Source organism: Artemia sp. Qi Xiang Cuo, chromosome 14 (assembly GCF_049724085.1).
Source record: "Artemia sp. Qi Xiang Cuo chromosome 14, ASM4972408v1, whole genome shotgun sequence".
Lineage (NCBI taxonomy): Eukaryota > Metazoa > Arthropoda > Branchiopoda > Anostraca > Artemiidae > Artemia > Artemia sp. Qi Xiang Cuo.
Window position 1 is genome coordinate 2,627,949 of NC_142807.1, and position 23,624 is coordinate 2,651,572.

The window sequence follows — 23,624 nt, forward strand, 5'->3', positions numbered from 1 at the left end:
ATATTTTAGTCTGTCGGAATGCTTATGATCCAGATAAATTTTATATTTACTTCACGATATTTAATATAAAATCCAAAATCCCAGCTAAGATTATAATTATGCTTAAATTTTTTCTTAATAAGCTAGATTAGAAACATGGCATTATAAATCTATTCCATTGTACAATCCAACCAAATTTGATTCAGGTAAATTATACGTTTACTCGTTCGCATTTATTCATTAAAGCCAGAATCAAAGTTACGTTTAAACATTTCTAGTTTTGTTCTTATCAACTCAGGTTAAATTTCTTTTGCGATAAGCTTGTTTCATTGTACAAGATATTTTTGTCCGTCCAAATACCTGTGATTCAGCTAATTTATACGTTTACTTACCAGCATTAATCACAAAAGCCGAAATCACAAAAGGCTCCATTAGACTTTTTAAGTTTTTTAAAGCAAGATGTCACATAAGACTGAAAGAGTTGTCGCACACAGAGCAATTCTATCCTAAGACTAGTCCCATGGGCCCCCTTAACAGAAATACTTTTCTCTCCTTTCTTGTTCAAGTTTCAATACCTATCATTGGAAATATAGCAAAAGCGGACATCGTACCTCAAAAAGGAGCAAGCTTCTGAGTGGACTACAACGGATTTATATATTTTTTTTTTAAAGCAATTAAAAGAGAAAGCGGCTGAATAAACCTTCACATCGGAGAATTCTCTCCTGTGAGTACATGTAACCAATCCAAAGGACCCCTTATCAGAAAAATTTACATTTTTCTGTAAAAACGCCCGTTTTCCCATTCCTTTTTCAGACTTCGGTTCTTATCATCAGAATATGTAGAACGACGTTTTGGTTTCCAAGACAGGAGGTATTTCCTGCACGAGGTGAAGAGTTCCCAAACTATATTTTCAGGTCAAGTACTCTAGAATTTGCATCCAGGTGTGTGCAAACTTTCTTCTTTTGAGAGCAAACTATAGGGATTTCAACTCTCTAAATAGACTTCAAACCTGCCCACTGTGAGGTATTTTAAGGGGAGGGCTGGGATAATGTATTTTCAACTGTCTTGGACTAGAAAAAGTAAGAGAAAGTTAATATATATATATATATATATATATATATATATATATATATATATATATATATATATATATATATATATATATATATATATATATATATCCAGAGCATATCCAGATATATTAATAGAGTTTCAATTAGTAATGATCAAAATTGAATTGTCTGCGTTGTAATTTAAATACATTACTTCAGGTTTTACTGCTTTACAAAGCTACAAGATCAGTTAAACCAACCCCCTTTTGTAGCCACTGCAAAAAAAAATGAAAAATAATAAGATTCACCCCTGTGCTAATTATTTGGGCTTTTTGAACCCAATAATGTTGGTTCCGTTCTGCATACAAAAATATGGTTGTGATGGCCTTTATTACTCCTTCTCACCTGAACGCTCTTTACTTTTTTTTTGAGAACTTGTTTTTGTAATCAAACAGTTCATGTTAACGAGCTGTAAGTAAGGAGCGACGCGGCTCAATAGTAACCGAAACTCTAAAAGACGGAATTTTGATATCAATAGATACATAAAAATAATCAGATTTTTATGCTGATTTCAAATATATACATTTCATCAAGTTTAGACCAATTGAAAGTTACGCGCCTGAGAAAATGTGCCTTGTTTTCCAAAAAAGGGGGAAACACCCGCTAAAAGTCATAGAATCTTAATGAAAATCACACCATCAGATTAAGCGTATTAGAAAACACTACTGTAGAGGTTTCAAGCTCCTATCTTCAAAAACGTGAAATTTTGTATTTTTTGGAAGATGAAAGATCACGGATGCATGCTTATTTGTTTTTGTTTTTTTTCCAGGGGTGATCGTATCGACCCAGTGGTCTTTGAATATCACGGGAGGGCTCATTCGAAAAGAAATTAAAAGCTCTAGTGCCTTTTTAAGTGACCAAAAAATGGAGGACAAATAGGCCCCTTCCCACGCTAATTTTTTCCCAAATTCACCCGATCAAAATTTTGAGATAACCATTTTGTTCAGCATAGTCAAAAAATATAATAACTATGGTTTTGAGGTTGACTTGACCACCACAGTCCCCGGGGGAAGGGCTGCAAGTTATGAACTTAGCCCAATCTTTACATACAGTATTGGTTATTGGGAAGTATACAGACGTTTTCAGGGGGATTTTCTCAGGTTTTGGGGGGGAGGGTTCGGGGGTCACGTGGGAGGATCTTTCCAAGGAGGAAGTTTTCATGGAGGAAGTTAATTGTTATGAAGGGGACGCCGGATTTCCCAGCATTATTTAAAAAAAACGATCAGAAATTAAATAAAAAAAACAAGTTTTCAATTGAAAAACTTTTCAACTGAAAACTTTTCAACATCAAAACTTAAAACGAACAGAAACTATTACGTATATGATTGGGTTTGCCCCCTAGTCAATACCTCACTCTTTACGCTAAAGTTTTTTCAGTACTTTCATAAGAAACATTTATTCAAATTCACGGCCTTACTGATTAAGGGGTCATTCTTAAAGATTTGGAAAAAATTCGAACCTTAGCGTAAAGAGCTAGGTATTGACTAGGAGGCAAACCCCCTAATATATGTAATATAAATATATGGATATAGAAGTTCGTTACGTAAGTTAATTCGTAAGTTACGTATATTTATTACTAATAAAAACGTTCGTAAGTAAAATTAAACAACTTTCGAGAGAGCCATTTAACCAAATAAAAGTAAAATTAATATGCAAAATTCGTTTTAATTATTCATGTACTCTGAGCCAAAATCAAAACCTGTATTAATTCAAAAACGTTCAGAAAATAAATAAAAATAAACAAGTTTTTTTAACTGAAAGTAAGGAGCGACATTAAAATTTAAAACAAACAGAAATAATACTATTCCGTATATGAAGGGGGTTGCCGTCCTCCTCAACACCTCGCTCTGTACCCTAAAGTTTTTTTGTACTTTTGAAAAAAAGTACATAGTGTTTCAGAAATCGTTCTTAAAGGATTGGGAGAAAATTTAAACTTTAGCGTAAAGAGCGAGGTGTTAAGGGGGGGGGGGGGCAACCCCTTTCATATACGGAATAGTATAATTTCTTTTCGTCTTGAGTTTAAAGCTTAAGTTTTAACTTTAAGATTTTTTTATTGCTTTAAAAAATAGAGTTCGTGAGAAAGAGTCAAACTTTAGCGTAAAGAGCGAGGCGTTGAGGAGAGGACAGCCCCTCTCATATGCGGAACAATTTCTGTTCGTTTTAAATTTTGATGTCGCTCCTTACTTTCAGTTAAAAAAAACTTACTTTTTTTATTTAATACTAATAAGAAAGAATGCATTCATTGCAAATAAAAACAAATTGGTGTGTTGCAGTCAAAGAGGGTCTAATTATGTGTCTATATTTTTGGGATGAAGACCAGATTCTTTTGATGTGTATATATTATTTCTAAATCCCCTCCCCCCTTTTACTGTTAGTTTCGGTCATTGTTGGCTCGGGTCGCTCTGCATTTGCAATTTGTTAACATGAAAAATGATATCTAGTTTTGCTCATAAACGGCGGTTTCTATATGATATCAGGGTCTTAACTTTGAAGGAGGGAGGGGGGGATACCTTTCAGTATTTTTTCTGGTAGTGTTCAGTCACAAAAATATGTATTTTTAAGGAATATAATATTCCTGTTTCTGTGTGTGGATGGAAGAGGGTATCCTTCAAACCAATCTCTGAGGGATTAAAACATCTCTCCCTTATCCTTCCTGTGTAGTTAACGATTGCTACCCATTGCTACCCTGTGTAACAAAAGAGGATGATTGTTTCTTACCCATTGTAATATAATTTGGCTTTCCTCCTGCATCCTTGGCGTAAAAGTCGAGACTGAAAAAAGATGAATTTCTTAAAATAAATATACATTTTTAACAATTTGAATAAATTTAAGAAATATTTGACTAAATACAGATGTAAATGTACACAAAGATAAAAATCATTTGTTGAACACTTGTCCTACAGACAAAGTCTATCACCTTCTTCTACCCCTTGAATTGGGCAAAACGGCATGAATCTGTCAACCATAGCCACCCACATTGGCTTTAAGTAATTTTTTTACTCTTCATTTACAAATATTCCAATTAACCAATAAAAAAATATTGATTTTTAGTGCTTTTAGTCTGAACGAAAAGCCATGTCGGACATGTAATCAGGTATAGCTTCAGTAGAAAGATGAGTTTTACTTAACGCCACCCCTGAAGGGCTTACGGATCTTAACAAGAGTGGACACTGGTGCTAAAGAGGAAGACACTTATAAGATATACATTCTTAGTTTCTCAACATGGCATTGTTTTATCTGGCACTTGATTTACGCATTCAAGCGATTTTACATCTGTTACAGAATTTTCCTAATTGCACTGTTCTTTAGAGATTAGTGAGTTTTACTCTTGTTCTTTCATAAAATAGCACAAAACGAGGCATTTTCAGCAGCTTATTGCAGTTAAGCATGTTGTTGTCACTTTCATTGTGTATTTATGAAATTAATTAAAAAAACGTTTTCCACAAAATAAGTTTTTCAAAGAAAAGTAAAGAACTCCATTAAACAAAAAATGAGCAAAAATAAAATCAAATAATCTGCCAAGCTTGAAACTACCACGAATCAGCATCGATAAATAAATGAAACCCAAAACGAACAAAAATTACAATAATCAGCCGAGTCAAACTCAAAACGAGCAGAAATTAACATAAGTTGGGCGCAAAACCCCTATGCCTTCCAAAGGCCGGAACAAAATTTGCACTTTACTGAAAAAATATAAATGTTTTTACTTTTATAAATTTAATAAATCAAATAATATTAACATTTTGATAACTAAATATCAGTATATGTATATTAAACTGAAAATGCAAATTCATTTGTATTTTTTCAGTAAAGTGCAAATTTTGTTCTGGCCTTGGGATGGCATAGGGGTTTCTGCGCTTTCAATAAAAACCTTATACAACCCCAGGGCATAAATTACAACCCTTGCCCTGAGGGCTGTGGGGGGGGGGGGGGTTGTCATCCATAAAGACCTAATTTCCAAAACTTTCAACTATGTTAAATGAAGGAACTATCTAAAATATTGATTGGATATGTTTGGAGAAAAGATGGGAGTGAGAGGGGAGTCACTGACCCTCATATCACTTGCGACTATTAAAAAGAGCACTGGCCCTTTGAATTTCCAATAGAATGAACCCTTTTTCAAGTTTCTACGACAAAGATTTCAATAAAAACCTTATATGCCCCCCGGGCACAACTTATAACCCTTGTCCTGAAGACTGTGAGGGGAGTGTCCTGTTTAAAGGTATAATTTCCTGAACTTTGAACTGCGTGGAGCGAAATGGCTATTTCAAAATCTTTATTGGATGTGTTTGGGAAATGGTGGGCATGGAAGGGGTGTTAGTTGCCTTCCAATCACTTTCGACTATTAAAAAGGGCACTAGCCATTCCAATTTCCAATTGAATGAGCCCTTTTTGAAGTTTCTATGACAAAGCGTTCTATAAAAACCTTATATGCCCCCTGGGTATAATTAACATCCCTTGCCCTGAGGGCTGTGGGGGGGTTGTCACCCTCAAAGACCTAATTTCCAGAACTTAAAACTACATTGAATAAAATGGCTATGTCAAAGTTTTGATTAGATGTGTTTGGGGAAAAGCTGGGCGTGAGAGGCGGGTTAGTTGCCCTCTAGTCAGTTTCGACTATTAAAAAGGGCACTATCCCTTTGAATTTCCAATCGAACGAGCCTTTTCTAAAGTTTCTACGACACCGCCTTCTATAAAAAACCTTATATGCCCCCAGGGCATAACTTACAATCCTTGCCCTAAGGGCTATGGGGAACTGTTCTCAAAAACATAATTTCTATCTGAAAATCAACTACGCTGAACAAAATGGCTATCTCAAAATTTTGATTGGATGTGTTTCGGGAAATAGTGGGCATGGAAGGGGTGTTAGTCGCCTTTCGACTTTCAACTATTGAATCGGGCACAAGCCACTCTAATTTCCAATTGAATGAGCGCTTTTCGAAGTTTCTACGACAACTTCTTCAACACGAAGTGCCCTGCTCTAAAGGAAAAAATTGATAAATAATACATTGTGCCAATATCGTTCTTATATGCCCCAGGGCATAACTTAAAACCCTTGCCCTGAGGGTTGTGTCCTCCTCTTTACCTAGTCCCCGTTTCTTGTATCGTTCTCGTGTATCCCCTTTCTTTACTTAGGAAGCGCGATCCTGCTTCCTATGATTTATACAAAAACTTTCATTATATACTGTATATGCCCCCAGGGCATAACTTACAACCCTTGCACTGAGGGCTCTGAAGGAGGTTATCATCTTAAAAGACCTAATTTCTAGAACTTTCAACTACGTTGAACAAAATACATATCTCAAAATTTTAATTCGATGTGTTTGGGAAAATAGTGGGTGTGAGAGGGGCGTTAGTCGCTATCCAATCACTTTCAACTATTAAAAAAGGGCACTAGCCCTCTCAATTTGTAATTGAATGAGCCATTTTTAAGTTTCTATGACAACGCTTTGAATAAAAACTTTATATGCCCCCAGGGCATAACTTACAATCCTTGCCCTTAGGGCTGTGGGGAGAGAGGCTGTTATCCTTAGAGACCTAATTTCCAAAACTTTCAACTATGTTGAATAAAATGGCTATCTAAATATTTTGATTGCATGTGTTTGGGGAAAAGGTGGGCGTGAGAGAGGGGATGGTTGCCCTCAAATCACTTTCGACTATTAAAAAGGGTACTAGCCCTTTAAATTTCCAATCGAATGAGCCCTTTTCCAAGTTTCTACGACAAAGATTTCAATAAAAACCTTATATGCTCCAGGGAATAACTTATAATCCTTGCCCAGAGGGTTGTGGGGGAGTGTACTCCTCAAAAATATAATTTCTATCTGGAAATCAACTACGCTGAATAAAATGGCTATCTCAAAATTTTTATTGGATGTGTTTGGGGGAATGATAGGCGTGGGGGGGGGCTAGTTGCCCTCCAATCTATTTCTACTATTAAAAATAGCACTAGCCCTTTGAATTTCCAATCAAATGAGCTTTTTTGAAGTTTCTACGACAACACCTTCTATAAAAACATTATATGCCCCCGGGGCATAAATTGAAACCCGTGCCCTGAGGGTTGTGGGGGAGTATCCTCCTCAAAAACATATTTTATATCTGGAAATCAACAACGCTGAACAAAATGGCTATCACAAAATTTTGATTGGATGTGTTTGGGGGAATGATGGGCGTGTGGTGGTAGTTGCCCTCCAATCACTTTTATTTGCTATCTGGAAATCAACTACGCTGAACAAAAGGGCTGTCTCAAAATTTCGATTGGATTTGTTTGGGGGAATTATGGGCGTAGGGGGGGGGTCTAGTTGCCTTCCAATCACTTTCGACTATTAAAAAGGGCACTGGCTACTCCAATTTCCAATAGAACGAGCCCTTTTCGAAGTATCTATGACAACTCCTTCGATACGAAGTGCCCGGGAATGGAGAAAAAAAAAACACAATGTGCCCACATCGTTCTTTACTTAGGCAGCGCTAAGGCGCTGCCTATAACAGACTTGCCACAGCTCTCCTTTTCAGGACTGGTGTCACCTTTTTGTTCAAAGTTCTAGCACCTCAAGTAAACATTTTATCCATTTTTGTATTCTAATTTTATTTTACGTCCAACTATTTAACTTCATGCAGGGGGCTAGTAAATCTGATATGAAAAATGTACGGCTGATTCTTCGAAACGAAAAATAGAAATATATATCTAGTCACATTAGCGAGGGGTGACCACTTTCCACCATTTATTGTAAATCTTAGAACGCCATGTGTGCCACATAGTTCCATCACGCTTGGCATGCGCCACCTGGCGTACATAGACTCGTTCGCGCGAGATCAGACAATTAAACGCGGAATATTTGTAGACTACACCCACTTCCGGGTTGAGGCCTATAAAGAGCTCCCCAAGAGATGTTTTAACTGTCAATCTTTCGAGCACCTCTCTAGTGCCTGCAGCAACGCTCCGAAGTGCTCTAAGTGCGCCGGTGCCCACGTCGCATCACGGACGTCCCCATGCACGTCCACCACAGTTAAATGTGCTCTATGCCCAGAAGGCCACAACACCCACCCCTCATACAGCATGAGATGCCCACTAGTTAGAAATGCTATGAAAAAGCCCACTACAACGAAATGACTTCTCTCTCCATCATCTGCCGAAATATCTATGGGCACAATTCAGTCAAACTAGACTACGTTAAAGAACTATGCTGTCAATTTAATGTTGTGTGCTTACAAGAACATTTACTCACCTCCGAAAATTTTGGTCTTTTCGAGCAGTTGAATCAAAAAACTGTGTTCATGCATGAAGCAAAAAGGTCCTCAGTCCGTGGTCGACCTAGTGGGGGCACTGCTATCATAACGGACAGTTCGCTTGAATGTCAAAAGCTGGAATCGTGTGAGTTCTTCCTCGCTGTAGATTTTCCTGGCCCCGGGGGTTTTGTTCTGATCACGGTTTATCTACCAACAAACCTAAACACCCTCTCTTCCGAAAAACGGTTCTCGGAAGCTTGTGGCCGCCTCTCGCGCTTACTTATTAGGCTGGGCAATCAAAGAGTGCTAGTCTGCGGTGACTTTCAGTGCGACTTAACGAACCCATCAAATAAGCTCTCCGAAATCTTCTTCTCAGTAATCCCAGCTGGGTATGATCTCTGTGAAAAGACTGACGCATATACGTACATCCATAATTCCGGTTCAACGACAAACATTGACCATGTGCTATGTAACTTCTCTCTAGGTGCTCCAGTCACCGTGGACTCTGAGCACACAGTAAGTGATCACCTTGGCTTGTGCTTTAAGGCTAACTTCTTCTCGTGTAGGCCGATCAACCCCAAATTTATGCTACCAAGACTGAGTGGAATAAAATAAACGCCGACCAGTATAAACAGACATGTGATGAGATTCTCGGAAAGATAAAAGTTCCCTTTCAGCTCTTGATGCATGGCTCGAGTGATTTGGTAGCACTAGACATTTATTGTACTGAGATTATACATGCAATGAAAACGGCTGAGCAGGCTTCTGTACCCACTCGCCGTTTTAAACCTGGAATCAGCAAGCCTGGCTGGAGTCGCTCTCCTAAAGTAATGCAAGCCAAACCTCGTGCTAATTTTTGGCTGAGATTATTGCGCGATTGCGAGAGGCCTAGGTCAGGTGTATTGTTTGAGCAGTTCCGCAACACGAAAAAAACTTATAATAAGTCTGTAAGTGATCTTAAAGCTGCCGAAGCCGAACTTGCTTCCCAAGAAGCAGCAAATAATCCTGTATATATGTGGAAGTCTTTTAGACAGTCTAAACCAGTGACAAACCCTGCTAGTAACATACCTGAGGAGCAGTGGGTAAAACATTATAGTGAAGTTTTTGGGATTAAACATGCCCAACTAACAACCGAAAGTGATAGTGAGCTCTCACGAGCTTTTGCGTCCCTCTTGAGCCAACGGAACTATTTTACCGTCTCAATAGGCGAAGTGCTCCAGGTTATTAAGCAGCTGAGAAAGGGCAAGGCTCCCGGGCACGACGGAATTGTGACTGAACACCTCCGCTGTGGCTCACCTCTGCTCATTGAGCACTTGACGCTGCTATATCAAATGTGCCTTGATTCTGGTGCAGTCCCTAGGTCGTTTGCCCTAGGTATTGTGTCTAACGTCTTGAAGAAGGGAAAAAATCGTAACCTCTGCTCTCAGCTATAGGCCTATAACAGTTTCTAGTACATTAAGCAAAGTGTTAGAGAGACTTCTGTTACCTGAGCTGTTACGAAAGTGTAAAATTGACAATCGACAATTCGGGTTCCGTCGCCACCTCGGTTGTGCATTTGCACATCGCCTTCTTACGCGTATAGTATCGAAAGCTCAGAATCAATCACGGACTCTTTTAATTTGTGCAGTAGATGTGTCCGCGGCGTTCGATTCGGTAATTCATTCAAAGTTAATTTTGAACCTGCTGCACCAAGGTGTGAACCCGCATGTAGCGGCCGTCCTATGGCACTGGTATTCGAGTAGCCTTATCCGTGTTAAGTTGAGTAGTGAACTCCTGTCGAAACCGATTAAGCTTCACCGGGGACTGCGTCAAGGGTCGGTTTTAAGCCCTGTACTCTTCAATTCACTAACCTCGTCGGTAACAAAAAAGATTAACGGTGGTTTTAACACTGAATGTATGGATGTGAGCCTACTGTGCTACGCAGACGACATATTACTGGTGAGCACATCGCTTTGTAACCTTCAAGCTAATATCGATCTCCTAAGTCGAGGTTATACTAATATTGGTCTGGTTATTAACCCTGCTAAAACAGAATTTCTTGTATTTGAACCCCCGCGTGCGCCGTCTGAAGTTGCCCGTCGCGAGGCTACCCGTGTTACCGTTGCAGGGCAAGTAGTACTTCCAAGCCGCAAGTTGAAGTACCTAGGTATCACATATGGAAGCGACCTCAGAAGCTCGCGTGCTCTTTTTGTTGACCAGGTTCTGTCGGGTTTTCGGTCTGGGTATGCTAAACTTGCAGCCCTGAAGTTTAAATTTAATAAGCATATCCTTGCTAGGTTGTATCGTGCCGTCGCTCTTCCCTTTGCTCACTACATCTCACCCGTTTGGCATTGGCTATCGAATTCGGATATGTTGCGAATCCGTTCAGGCTTTTGCAAATATTTAAAGTTTCTGCTTGGTCTGCCACTTTACCTCCGTAACACTGGTCTGCTAGAAAAGTATCATATACCTGATCCTGTTGAGTTCATGCCGAATTTTGAAAAACAAGCTCTCGTGAAACACAGGGCACTATTATTTGATTTCCCAGCGACTTTCTTGCTTGATAGTTGAAGTGTGATTTGTTTGTATTTAGTAGATTATTATGTTCGGTTGATTTGTTTTCGTCTTTATTTTCTCTTTTCTTTTGTTTTGCTCCGCTTCTTCATGCTTCTTTTTTATAGCGGGTTTGTAATAAATTATTATTATTATTATTATAGATACGCTAATTCTGAATGTGGATACCCCCTTGCGTTTCAAAACCATAGGCTTATGTCATTTTCCGTTAGGCCTACTTTTCTTTTTCAAAATATTCCCTCTAAGCAAAAGTGTTACTCAGACAAGACTGAATTTTCATGATACTTACGCAGAAACGTAAAGACCCATGTCCCAATGGTCAGGGCTTGAGTCGTCTTGATTATTTTTGGCAGCATTCCAGGAACAGAAGTTCTCAAGTAGCCCACCTCGTTCGCCTCCAGCAGGGTCAAAGTCACTTGGATTCCTCGAAAAAAATTCGAGACGAACAACAGCGAGGTTGACAGCCCTCCCTAAGCTCGATTGATAATAAATGGCTTGCATCTGAAAAAAAGGTTACCAAGACTTAAATCCTTTAATTTATTTGGTGTTACAGTTATCTATCAACATATAAAAATGACCTCATTTTTATACAATCCTGACAAAGGCTTATACCAGCTTTGCCTCTCACTCAGACTATCTGTTTTGGCTTTTTCTCCAATTAGCCATGGCTTGATGGCAACTTGATTTTAATAGGACTTGTTATGAAATACCAAAAATACTTGAAAGGTTAAAAGCTACAATTTTTTTCTTAACACGGAATTCAAATTGAAAGTGTTGCTCCTTTTTTACACCTTATTTCGTACAAACTCTACTTAATAAAACAGTATCTAAAATTCTTAAGATGTCATAATAAGATTCTAGATATCCTTAAATTTTTTTCCCTGCCTTTCCTTACCAGACCAAATCTATTTCTCTTTTGTGCCAAGAGGCTGTTTTATTAGGGAAAGGGTCCTGCCTAGATCTGATAGCTGTGGGGGTAGGAGGGTGTTAAGTTCTCGTCACCAAAACACCTACCAAAAGGGGTTATCCGTTAAGCTGTGTGCGAAACAAGAACTAGCGTCATTGTTGGAGCTTCTGGGTTGCCAAAGCCAACCTATTATTTTTGGGGAAAAAGAGACTCCTTGGAGTTATGTCATCAGGATACCTAATAGAAAAGGAGGTTGGGTCTTAAACAAACTTTTTGGAAACTAAGAGGTAGTATTCCTAGCTATTCATTTTGGGGATACAGACACGATCTGGCCTTTTATAGTGAGAGAAACGATTGGGAGCAGCAAATTCTTGGAACCAGGAAATATAGCAAAAGAATTTATCTGATTTCGGTATTTAGATCTGGTCTCTGGCCTCCTCGATAAATAGTCCAAGGTTCTCTCGGATTTTAAGCAATTTATGCCAGGCAGAATTGGCCTTGGGTTCCATTAAGTATCTGGTTCTCGTTTTAGTGACAAGATTTATCTAGCCTCGTTGCATTACATGACACTCAGTTCATAGACTATTACTTTAGAAAGCCAAGGTTTCATTACCACAAGGATTCGATAGCACTTTTTTTCATCTTCTCCACGCCATTCAACTAAAACCTCCTGGAGGTTAACTGGCTGCGATATATAAACTATGTCATGTCAGTGCGCTGGAGCATCAAGCGGATAAGCTTAGAATTAGCCAGCTATTATAAACGTCGGATAAACTACAAAATTTTTTTGGGGTAATACCCCAAAATCGATAGAGGTTAAAACTAAGAAAAGAAGCTCCCAAAATTAAAGTAAACAATTATCTAGGATTCATCTGTAAAAAAGGTACTTCAAAGAGCTGTGGAAGTTGTCTAAATAATCAAATATAGATATATCTCGAACATTATCAGTAAACAAGGAAGATATACTACATAAAAAAACACCCAATACTCCTTTTGTCCAACTTTAGGTATGATCACCAGCTTTAACCTTGTCAAAGTTAAATTACCAAAAGAACTTATTGTTGGAGAATGAGGTAGAAAAACTGTGACATTTACTTTCTCTGTGCTTCTTTACAATTTCATTTAAAATATTTAATTTAAATTTTCCTTATATATCTGTTTAAAAATGTTCCTTTAAAAAATTAAAAAATGAAATACTACTACTTACCCCATTGACATAGGCTAGAATCATATCCCTGGTCAGTGTGTCGTCATTGCGGTAAAACTCAGAAAATTTCTTATACGCTGCTTCGTCAACAAATAGAGCAAGTTCCAAATGTAAATCGTCAAAAGCGCTTGAGCCCACGCGACGCTTGTGGAAGAATGAAGACGGCTGATACATTCTTTTTTCTGTTTCAATCTGTACCATAAGAAATATTTAATAAAACCTTTTTTACATTTTTAAAAACTTTTTAAGAGTTCGGAATTACTTTAATATATTTTTACTATAGATAAGGAGCTGATCTCTAGGTAACATATGGTTGTTGACACTCAATTTACATGAAACTCTTAAACTACAACTTAATCTCTTCTTGGATGTTTCTTTTTTTCAAAAATGAAATTTTAGGAGCTATTAGCCATGCTCTTGGGGAGTCTCAGTACCTTTACAACAATATTATTCACTTTAAAACACTGTCTAAATCAGAAAAAGATTAGGAGAAGATTCCCTGTTTCTGTAACTCTAACCGGGAAGCTGCGTTAATAGAATGTTAAAAAACATTTAGAAAGAAAATCAAAACATATTTTTCTAGGTCAAGAATTGTAATATTTTGATAGTGAACTAATTCTGTATGTATTTCTTAGAAGTAATTCACTTCGTTAAATTTATTGAATTACACTCATTATATTCCCGTTTTTTGTTACGATTGTTTTCGCTACAAGCTATCAAAAGCTGAGCTCTTAGTATGCTTTTGATTCATTTTTTCTGTGTGATTTATTTTGTAATAAATCATCGTACTAGTGATTTTTCAATAGCTCAAAAAGGTCCAAGTTTATCTGTTATATCTAGAAAACAAGCTGCACAGTTAACTAAATAGCCCTTAAGCTTAGCTCTTTAATAGGTTAAATAACTTTCTAAAGCTTCTAAAACAACTTTTAACATGTATATTTTTTACATCTGACAATTTGACGTCCTAATAGTGGCAAATCCTCAACTAAATACATTTTAAAAAAAACTTCCCCTCTACAAAGTAACCAAAAGAGATGTTAATACAATAAATTCTTACTAGTAAAGTGATAGAGATCGTTTCAGCATCAAACAGTTCGTGGTAACGAACTGTCAGTAAGGAGTTATGCGGCTCAATAGTAACCAAAACTCTAAAAAACAGAATTTTGATACCAATAGACATATCAAAAGAATTGGCTTATTATGCTGATTCAAAATGCATAGGATGTATCAAGTTTAATACTACTCGTCAAATGCTACGAGCCTGAAAATTTTGTCTAATTTTCTAAAAAGGTGAGAAACGCCCCTAAAAAAAATCAAATAACCTTAATAAATATCCGCCTTCAGATTCAGTTTAACCGAGAACCTTATTGCAGAAGTTTCAAGCTCCCATAGGCAAAAATTTGGAATGCCGCATTTTTTTTTTTCAGAAGCAAGATCACGGGTGCGTGTTTATTTGTTTGTTGTTGCTTTTTTTTTCAGTGGTGATTGCATGGAACCAATAGTTCTAGAATATCTAGAAAGGGCTCATTGGAACAGAAATTAAAAGTTCCAATGCCCTTTTTAATTGAACAAAAAGATTAGAAGGTAACTAACCTCTCTCCCATCCCCCTTTTTCCCTCAAAGTCGTCCAATCAAAATTTATAGACAACCATTTTGTTCAGCATAGTTAAAAAGACCAGTGACTATGCTTTTGGGGATAACTTGACTCCCACAGCCCCTGGGGAAAGATCTGTAAGCCATGAAATTTGTCCATTGTTTACGTAGAGTATTTGTTATTGGTAAGAATACATATATTTATTGAGGGGGGGGGTGAATTTTCTGCGAGGGGGGATTTTCCACGGGGATAATTTTTCATGGAGAGGGAAGTATACGGGGGTGAACTTTTCAGGGGAAATTTTACACTGGAGGAATTTTCCAGAATTCCTATATAAAATTATTTTTATTTGTCTTACTTTCTCTTTGGTAAATCAAATTTACATGTGGAGATGGTTAATGGTAACGGTAATGGTAATTTTATGAAGGGAATTTTCACTGGGCTTGAATTGTCTAGAAGATATTTCCGTGGATGGGTAGCCAGATTTCCCGGAATTATTTAAAAAGCGATCAGAAATAAAATAAAAAAACAAGTTTTTTTCAACTGAAAGTAAGGAGCAACATTAATACTTAAAACAGGAATTATTATGTATATGATGGGGTCTCCCCCTTCTTAACAGCTCGCTCTTGATGCTGAATTTGGAAGTTTTTCCCCAATTCCTTAAGTGCAACTCCTGAAACACAAGGGCCGTTTAATTAGAACAATAGGAAGATTTTTTTTTTTTTTAATGCTGAAAACGTTAGCGTGACGAGCGAGATATTAAGAAGGGGGCAACCCTCCTAATATACTTAATAGTTTCTGCTCATTTTAAGTTTTAATGCTTCTCCTTACTTTCGGTTGAAAAATTTGTTTTTTTATTTAATCAAACAGTTCGTGCTAACGAACTCTAAGTAAGAAGCGACCCGGCTCAATGGTAACCGAAACTCTAGAAAACGGGATTTTGATACCAATAGATACACCAAAAGAATCATATTTTAATGCTGATTTCAAATATATAAGTTTCATCAAGTTTAGTCCTACCTATCAAAAGTTACGCGTTGATATTTGGCTGATTTTCCAAAAAAGGCAGAAAGACCCCCTAAAAGCTATAGAACCTTAATGAAAATCACACCATTATATTCAGCGTATCAGAGAACCCTACTGTCGAGGCTTTAAGCTCCTATCTACAAAAATGTGGAATTCTGCATTTTTTTCCAGAAGAAAGATCACGGATGCGTGTTTATTATGTGGGAGGATCTTTCCATGAAGGAAGTTTGCAAGGGGGAAGGGACATTGCTATGAAGGGGACGCCGGATTTCCAAGCATTATTTAAAAAAAAGATCAGAAATTAAATAAAAACAATGCAAGTTTTTCAACTGAAAGTAAGGAACAACATCAAAACTTAAAACGAACAGAAAACATTACGTATATGATTGGGTTCACCCCCTAGTCAGTACTTCGCTCTTTAAGCCAAAGATTTTTTAGTACTTTCATAAGAGATATTTATTCTAATTAACTGCCTTTTTGATTAAGAGGTCATTTTTAAAGAATTGGAACAAAATTCGAACTTTAGCTTAAAAAGCAAGGTACTGACTAGGGGGCGAACCCTCTAAAATACGTATTAAAATATATGAATATAGGAGTTCGTTACGTAATTTAATTCGTCAGGTACGTATATTTATTACTAATAAAAACGTTCGTAAATAAAAGTTTCGAGAAAGCCATTTAACCAAATAAAAGTAAAATTAATATGCAAATTTTGTTTTAATTATTCATGTACAGTGAGCCATAATCAAAACCTGCAAAAACCTGCAACCTTTTCAAAAACGTTCAAAAATTAAATAGAAAAAACAAGTTTTTTTTAACTGAAAGTAAGGAACGACGTTAAAACTTAAAAAGAACAGAAATTATTCCGTATATGAAAGGGCTGTCCCCTCCTCAACGCCTCGCTCTTTACGCTAAAGTTTGCTTTCTCACAATTCTCTTTTTTTAAACAATAAAAAACTTTAGCGTAAAGAGGGAGTCGTTGAACAAGGGACAGCCCCTTTCATATACGGAATAATTTCTGTTCGTTTTAAGTTCTAGCGTCATTCCTTACTTTCAGCTAAAAAAAACTTTTTTTTTTATTTAATCTCCAAAAGGTTCGAGAATGTCGGGCAAGTAAGCAAACACTCTGCACATTGGCTAAAACAAGTCTCTAAAGATGGTAAAAAACATAAACTGTTATAGCTACTTACTTTTTCATTATTTGTATTTGTCTCATCTCCTGGCTGTTTGATTACTGGAGCATCTGGGAAAAAATAATAAGATGTCATGATTCGTTGTGACATTGGAACATTAATCACACAGTATAATATATTGAAGTGTTGCTTGAATTAATTTGCCTGTAGCAGATGTAGAATCACCCGAAAAGATATTTTAAGGGTACGCCTCTGTATTAATCAACGCTAAGATAGAAAACAAATTCCAAGATTCATTTATGACGTGGGATATATTAAATATATATTAAATATATATATATATATATATATATATATATATATATATATATATATATATATATATATATATATATATATATATATATATATATATATATATATATATATATATATATTTCGAACTGTAAACCATAGCAAAATCACAATCAGAGATACCGGAAAGCTCCAGCTTTTGCGAGGCTATTTTCAGAATGGTCGACTTCAAGCCAACACCCGGCTGCTGTTTAATACCATGAAAAACTAGAGTTCCAAGCTGTTTTTCTTGCTCATAATCATCAATTTTCACTTCTAATTTTGCAATACGGTTCTCTAAATTTTCAATCAGTCCTTTGATATTCTTTACTGATACCAACAATTGCTCTAGCTTCGGATTAAACTCAAGCGACACTGACGAGTATATTTCACTCACGATAGTCTCAACAGAAGTTTTCAGAGTTCGGTCGTTTCCGTATTTATCTTGAACTTGCCTAGTAATCGCGCTCATCATTGATTCTTTTGTCTTAGCGATTTCTTCCTCAGTTGCGACTATTTTAACTAGCAAATCCGCGGTAGATGGTCCAGAAGAAACTGCTCTCAGTGATGCGAAAGTTTTGGAAGCCATCTTGTAAATGTCCGGGTTTTGGTTAACCTCTTTAAACGCACTTCCAACATTTTTATCAGTTTTTGTAGATGCTTCGCGGTAATTGTCCTCAAACGAGATGAGACTATTCTCCGTTAGGCGTGACTCTGTGTGATCCCCATACGCAAAAACTAAGTAGTTGAAGATTCCTTTTTTATCCTTTGAAACTTGGATAATTCTTATGGGCCACAGCGGGAATCTTTTGAAATTCGCTAACGCAAGCTGGAACTGTTGAAATTTTGACATTTCTTCGCAACTACGAGAAAAACCAAAAAAGAGAAATAAAATCAACTTATCTTTCAGTGGGCAGGCCCACGGCAGCAGTGGCAATCAGCAATTGACGGCTGGCCCGGTGGTCCGCGGAACCTGCTTTGTTATTCACCACCGTACTCTGGCATCCTTAATCAGCTAATCCAAAGTAATTCAAACGCCACACAAATAATAGGATAATCTGTTGATTGCTACCGTAATATAAGTCCTTTTTCTTTTCACAAAACGTGAATTAATTCACTTATTGCGAAACTGTCCACTGTAATTAATTCTAAATTTAATCCGGCTTAAAAATAAAACTGATGTTTACAGGTCAGATGCCAAACGAGAACTGATAGGTTTAGGGAAAACGGGCTAGGGGGGCTAGTTGCACACAGATCTCTTTCGAGACTTATAAAGTGGACTAGAATTTCCAATTTTTAATCAAATGAGCCACCTTCGAAGTTTATATGACCACCCCATACATAAAAAGCTTATAGACCTCCTGAGCATAACTTTAAACACTTGTTCTCGGGTTCTAGGGGGTTGTGTCGACCCCGGAGTTTTTGTTATCTGATGTTTCAACTATTTTTTTAAAAATAGCTATCTCAAAAATTTCTGTCGGATGGATTTGGGGGAAAAGCGCTAGAGGAGGGGGGGGGCTAGTTGCCCTCGGATGTCTTTTTACTCTTAAAAATTGAATTATAACTTTCAATTTCTACGCAAATGAGCCCTCTCTGAAGTATATACGAGCATATCTTTCATAAGAACCATACACGCCCGCAGGACTTAACTTACTAAGCCTGCCCCCTGGGCCCTGGGGGTTTATGTTGACACCGGAGTCTTTGTTATCTAATTTTTAACTATTTTATAAACAAAAATGGCTATCCTAAAATTTTTATCGGATGAGTTTGGGAAAAAGGGCGTGGAGGGGATATTTGCATTCAGGTCATTCTTGACTCTTAAAAGTGAACTAGAACTTTCAGTTTCCAATCAAATGAGCTCTCTCCGAAGTTTATACTAGTATCCCTTTAATAAGAAACGTTTAGGCCCCACGGACATAACTTACAACGCCTGCCCTCGGGCCCTGGAGGATTGTTTCGACATCGGAGTTTTGTTATCTGACCTTTGAACTATTAAAAAAAAACGGGCTTCTCAAAATTTTTATTAGATGGGTTTGGGGGAAAAGGTCGTGGAGGGGCTAGTTGCCCTCCGATCTCTTTTGAATCTTAAAAAGTGAACGACAACTTTCAGTCTCCAATCAAATGAGCCCTCTCTGAAGTTTATACGAGGATCTCTTTCATAAGAATCATATATGATCCATGGATATAACTTACAGCGCCTGCTCCTCTGCCCTGGGGGGTTGTATCGACACCGGAGTCTTTGTTATTTGACATTTTAACTATTTTTTTTTTTAAATGGGTGTCTCAAAATTTGTATCAGATGGGTTTGGGGGAAAAGGGCGTGGAGGACTAGTTGCCCTCTGATCTCTTGTAACTCTTAAGCAGTAAACTAGAACTTTCATCTCCTTTCAAATGAGCCCTCTCTGAAGTCTATACGAGCTTCCCTTCCATAAGAACCCTAGATGCCCCAAGGGCTAAAATTACAACGTCTGCCCCCCAGGCCCTGGGTGTTATATCGACACCGAAGTTTTTTTTATTTGACCTTTGAACTAAACTTAATAAAATAGCTGTCTCAAAATTTTCTCGGATGGGTTCGGAAAAAAACGGGCGTGGGCGGACTAGTTGCCCTCCGATATCTTTTGACTCTTAAAAAGTGAACTAGACCTTTCAATTTCCAATCAAATAAGCCCTCTCTGAAGTTTATACGAGTTTCCCTTCCTTAAGAAATATGTACCCCAAGGGTATAACTTACAACGCCTCCCCGTGGCCCTGGGCGGTTGTGTTGACACCGGAGTTTTTGTTATCTGACCTTTGAACTATTTTTATAAAAATGGCCATCTCAAAATTTTTATCGGATTCATTTGGGAAAAAAGGGGGGTGGGTGGGGGCTAGTTGCCCTCCGATCTCCTATGAACCTTAAAACGTGAACTAGAACTGTCAATTTCCAATCTAATGAGCCCTCTCCGAAGTTTATATAAGCATTCTTTCCATAAGAACCATATATGCCTCCAGAGCATAACTTGCAATACCCTTCCCTGGGCCCTGAGGGGTTGTGTCAACACAAGAGTTTTCCTTATCTGACCTTTGAACTATTTTGAACCAAATGGCTACCTCAAATTTGTATCGGATGGGTTTGCGGAAAAAAGGGCGTGGGTGTGGGGCTAGTTGCCCTCAGATCTCTTTTGACTCTTAAAAATTGAACTAGAACTTTCAATTTCCAATCAAATGAGCCCTCTCTGAAGTTTATACGAGCATCCCTTTCATAAGAACCACATACGTCCCCAGAAAATAACTTACTAAGCCTGTCCCCCTAGGACCTATGGGGCTGTGTCGACGCCGGAGTTTTTGTTATCTAAGTTTTGAACTATTTTTATAAAAACAAAATGGCTATCTCAAAATTTGTATCTGAGTTTGGGGAAAAAAGAGCGTGGGGGGCTTTTTATCCTTCGATCTCTTTTGACTCTTCAAAACTGAACTAGAACTTTCAATTTCCAATCAAATGAGCCCTCTCTAAAGTTTATACGACCATACTCTTCCATAAGAACCATATATTCCCCCAGGGCATGATTTAGAACGCTTGCCCCCGGGCCCTGGGGGGTTGTATCGACACCGGAGATTTTTTTTTATCTGACCTTTAAACTATTTTTAACAAAATTGCTGTCGCAAAATTTTCATCGGATGGGTTTTTGGGGGGAAAGCGTGGGAGGGGGGCTAGTTGCCCTCGGATCTCTTTTGACTTTTAAAAAGTGAACTAGAACTTTGAATTTCCAATCAAATGAGCCCCCTCTGAAGTTTATACGAGCATCCCTTTCATAAGAACCATATTTGCCCCCACAGCAAAACTTAAGACGCCTGCCCCCTGGCCCTGGAGGGTTGTGTTGACCCTGGAGTTTTCGTTATATGATCTTTGAACTATTTTAAAAAGAAATAGCTACCTCAAAGTTTTTGTTGGAAGGGTTTTGGGAAAACGGGCGTGGAGGAGAGGGGCTAGTTGCCTCTGATCTATTTTGACTCTTAAAAAGTCAACTAGAACTTGCAATTTCCAATCAAATGAGCTTTCTCTGATGTTTATACGAGCATCCCTTCCATAAGAACCATGTATAACCCCAGGGAATAAATTACAACACCTGCCCTCGGACCCTGGGGGGTTGTGTCGACACCAGAATTTTTTATATGATCTTTGAATTATTTTTAACAAAATGGCTATCTCAAAATTTTGATCAGATTCATTTGGGAAAAGGGCGTGGGTTCGGCTAGTTGCCCTCCGATCGCTTTTTAGTCTTAAAAAGGGTACTAGAACTTCCAATTTCCAATGGAATGAGCCCTGTCCGAAGTTTTTGTGGTGACCCCTTCCACGTGAAGTGCCTCAGAGAAAAAATAATAAATAATAAAACATTTCAGCCGTATGGCCTTTACTGTAGGTAACGCTATAGCATTGCCTCCGATCCTATTCATAATCTTCAGTAAATTATTTCTAATCGAAGAGCCAATATATTTAAGAAACTCAATTACCACAGTATCAGCACCTGGGGCTTTATTATTTTGTAATCGTTTTGGAACTGTCGCTAATTTTTCCTTACAAAACAAATCTTTCTTCACCTCCAAGGTATCACAAACCTTTTCATTTTCCTCTGTATCTTTTTCTGTAACTCTATCTCGGTTTAGCACATTCTCAAAATGTTCTGCCCATCTCTCTTTAACTAATTCCTATTCACTTATCGTTGGTCCCGATTCTATCTTCAACTGGGACAAGTCCGTATTAACTACTCCCCCTCAATTTATTATCATATCAGTACAATATTTTACTATTATGCCTTCTAGCCGCATCTTCCAGATCTTCGGTAATATCATCAATGGCCTCCACTTCACACCTTCCTAGTTGATTTTTTAATCCTTTCTCCACTTTCTTTACATTCCTCTTGTTCCCATATGATGTATCAGGCAGATAATTCTTGTATAAGCCGTTTCTCCCCTCTATTAAACATAAAACTTTTTCACTAATATTTCTAGCTGCGTTCCTAATTTTCTTCCCTAAGACACCATCAGCAATTTCAAAAATTGTTTTCCCATTATTATTTTATCCATCTTCTACATTGTCAAATTTTCAACTCTGAAGTTTAGTATTCAACTGTTCCTGGAAACTTTCTCTCAAATTATTACCCTTGAGTCTACCACAATCATAACTTCCCGGGAGTGAGTTACCCTTCCGAAATTTCAGCTTTAAATTAACCCTAGATGCTACTAGATGGTGATCTTTCCTTTTAACATCAATAATAGCACTCCTATATACCCTAGTATCCGGTATTGATCCTGCCATTCTTCGGTTTACAATAACGTAATCAATATGGTTTGCCGTCTTACCATCACGTGAATACCACGTTAACTTATGGGCCATTTTATGACCAAACACTGTATGGGTTATAATTAGATTGTTTTACCTACAAAATTACAGCAGTCTGTAACAATTGCTGTTTTCCTTTCCTACACGACAATTAACTAGACTAGGATACCATCTATCCCTATTTTTACTAGTCTGTGCGTTAAAATCTCCTAATAAAAGCACCATGTTTCTACCTGGTGCCCTGCCTAATTCCTCTTTTTACTGTAATTAAAATTCATCTGAGTCACCAATATCGCCGTCAGTCGGCTCTACAGGGGCATATACTACTATAACTCATACCCTGAAGTTTGTAGTCATCAAATGAGGGATTAGTATCCTATTTTTAATATATTCCCAGCCTAAATAAAACTTAACAGCTTCCTTGTTCATCACAAGCCCTACTCCCTGTACATGTACCCCATCCTTTCTGCATGAATAAATAAATTCTATATCGTGCAGTTTCATGCGAAATCAGAATCCCATGCGAATGCTGTGTCGTTCACTAGGCTATAATTTCCTCGCGGGATGCTACTCCTCAAGTGAGAGTAGAGTTGACCACAAGGTCCCCAGTCTTGCAGGTACCCCGAAAGGGTCGAGGCAGTCCTTTGCGGGGGCCGTTGTCCATGGATCTGGATCTTAGGCCTTGCCGCAGTTGTCTTCCTATCGAGAATCCTTCCACGATGGTTTTCTGTGTCACCATGCAATTTAACCCATTGCTGGGAGAAGGTTTGTACCCACAGGACGTGTCCACACACTGATGGGTCCTACTGAGTGTACATTTGAGGGGCTTTCTTCCTCCTCCGCCTGTATTTATGGCCCCAGGCGAAGGTGCCCCAGTTTTATTATAGACCTCCAGGGAAAAAGTCTCTCCTTGGTCCATGCCTCCTTTGGAGGTACCCTATATATCTGTGGAGTGTTCCCCTGTCACCGCCTGGGACACGTTGACCTGGGGGAGGCCTTTTTGTTTTTATAGAATACAAGAGTTCAGTAAACTCTTACAGAATAAAAGAGTTTACTGAATATTTTTTTTATTTTTTAAGGATTTCTTATTAAATCAAGCCTTAATTGCTACACGAAACCTTATAGAATTTGACTATTAGCCTAACTAGTTGCAGTAATCGCAACCATAGTAGTAGTGTGCACATAGTGCCTTTTGGTTAATTCAGAATACGCCTCAATATACCCTGAAAGTTTCAA

At 37.8% G+C, this 23,624-nt stretch overlaps 1 protein-coding gene across 1 annotated transcript in view; it reads right to left on the reverse strand.

Moving 5' to 3' along the window:
• LOC148944034 (A disintegrin and metalloproteinase with thrombospondin motifs adt-2-like) overlaps positions 1 to 23,624 on the reverse strand; it is a 74,342-nt gene that overhangs the window by 35,807 nt on the left and 14,911 nt on the right. The window contains exons 5-8 of the mRNA XM_089100325.1: positions 16,793 to 16,845; positions 12,983 to 13,174; positions 11,158 to 11,369; positions 3,810 to 3,862 (exon numbers count right to left, since the gene is read on the reverse strand). Of these exons, the coding sequence (XP_088956451.1) occupies positions 3,810 to 3,862; positions 11,158 to 11,369; positions 12,983 to 13,174; positions 16,793 to 16,845 (510 nt within the window). The remainder of the gene's footprint in view (positions 1 to 3,809; positions 3,863 to 11,157; positions 11,370 to 12,982; positions 13,175 to 16,792; positions 16,846 to 23,624) is intronic.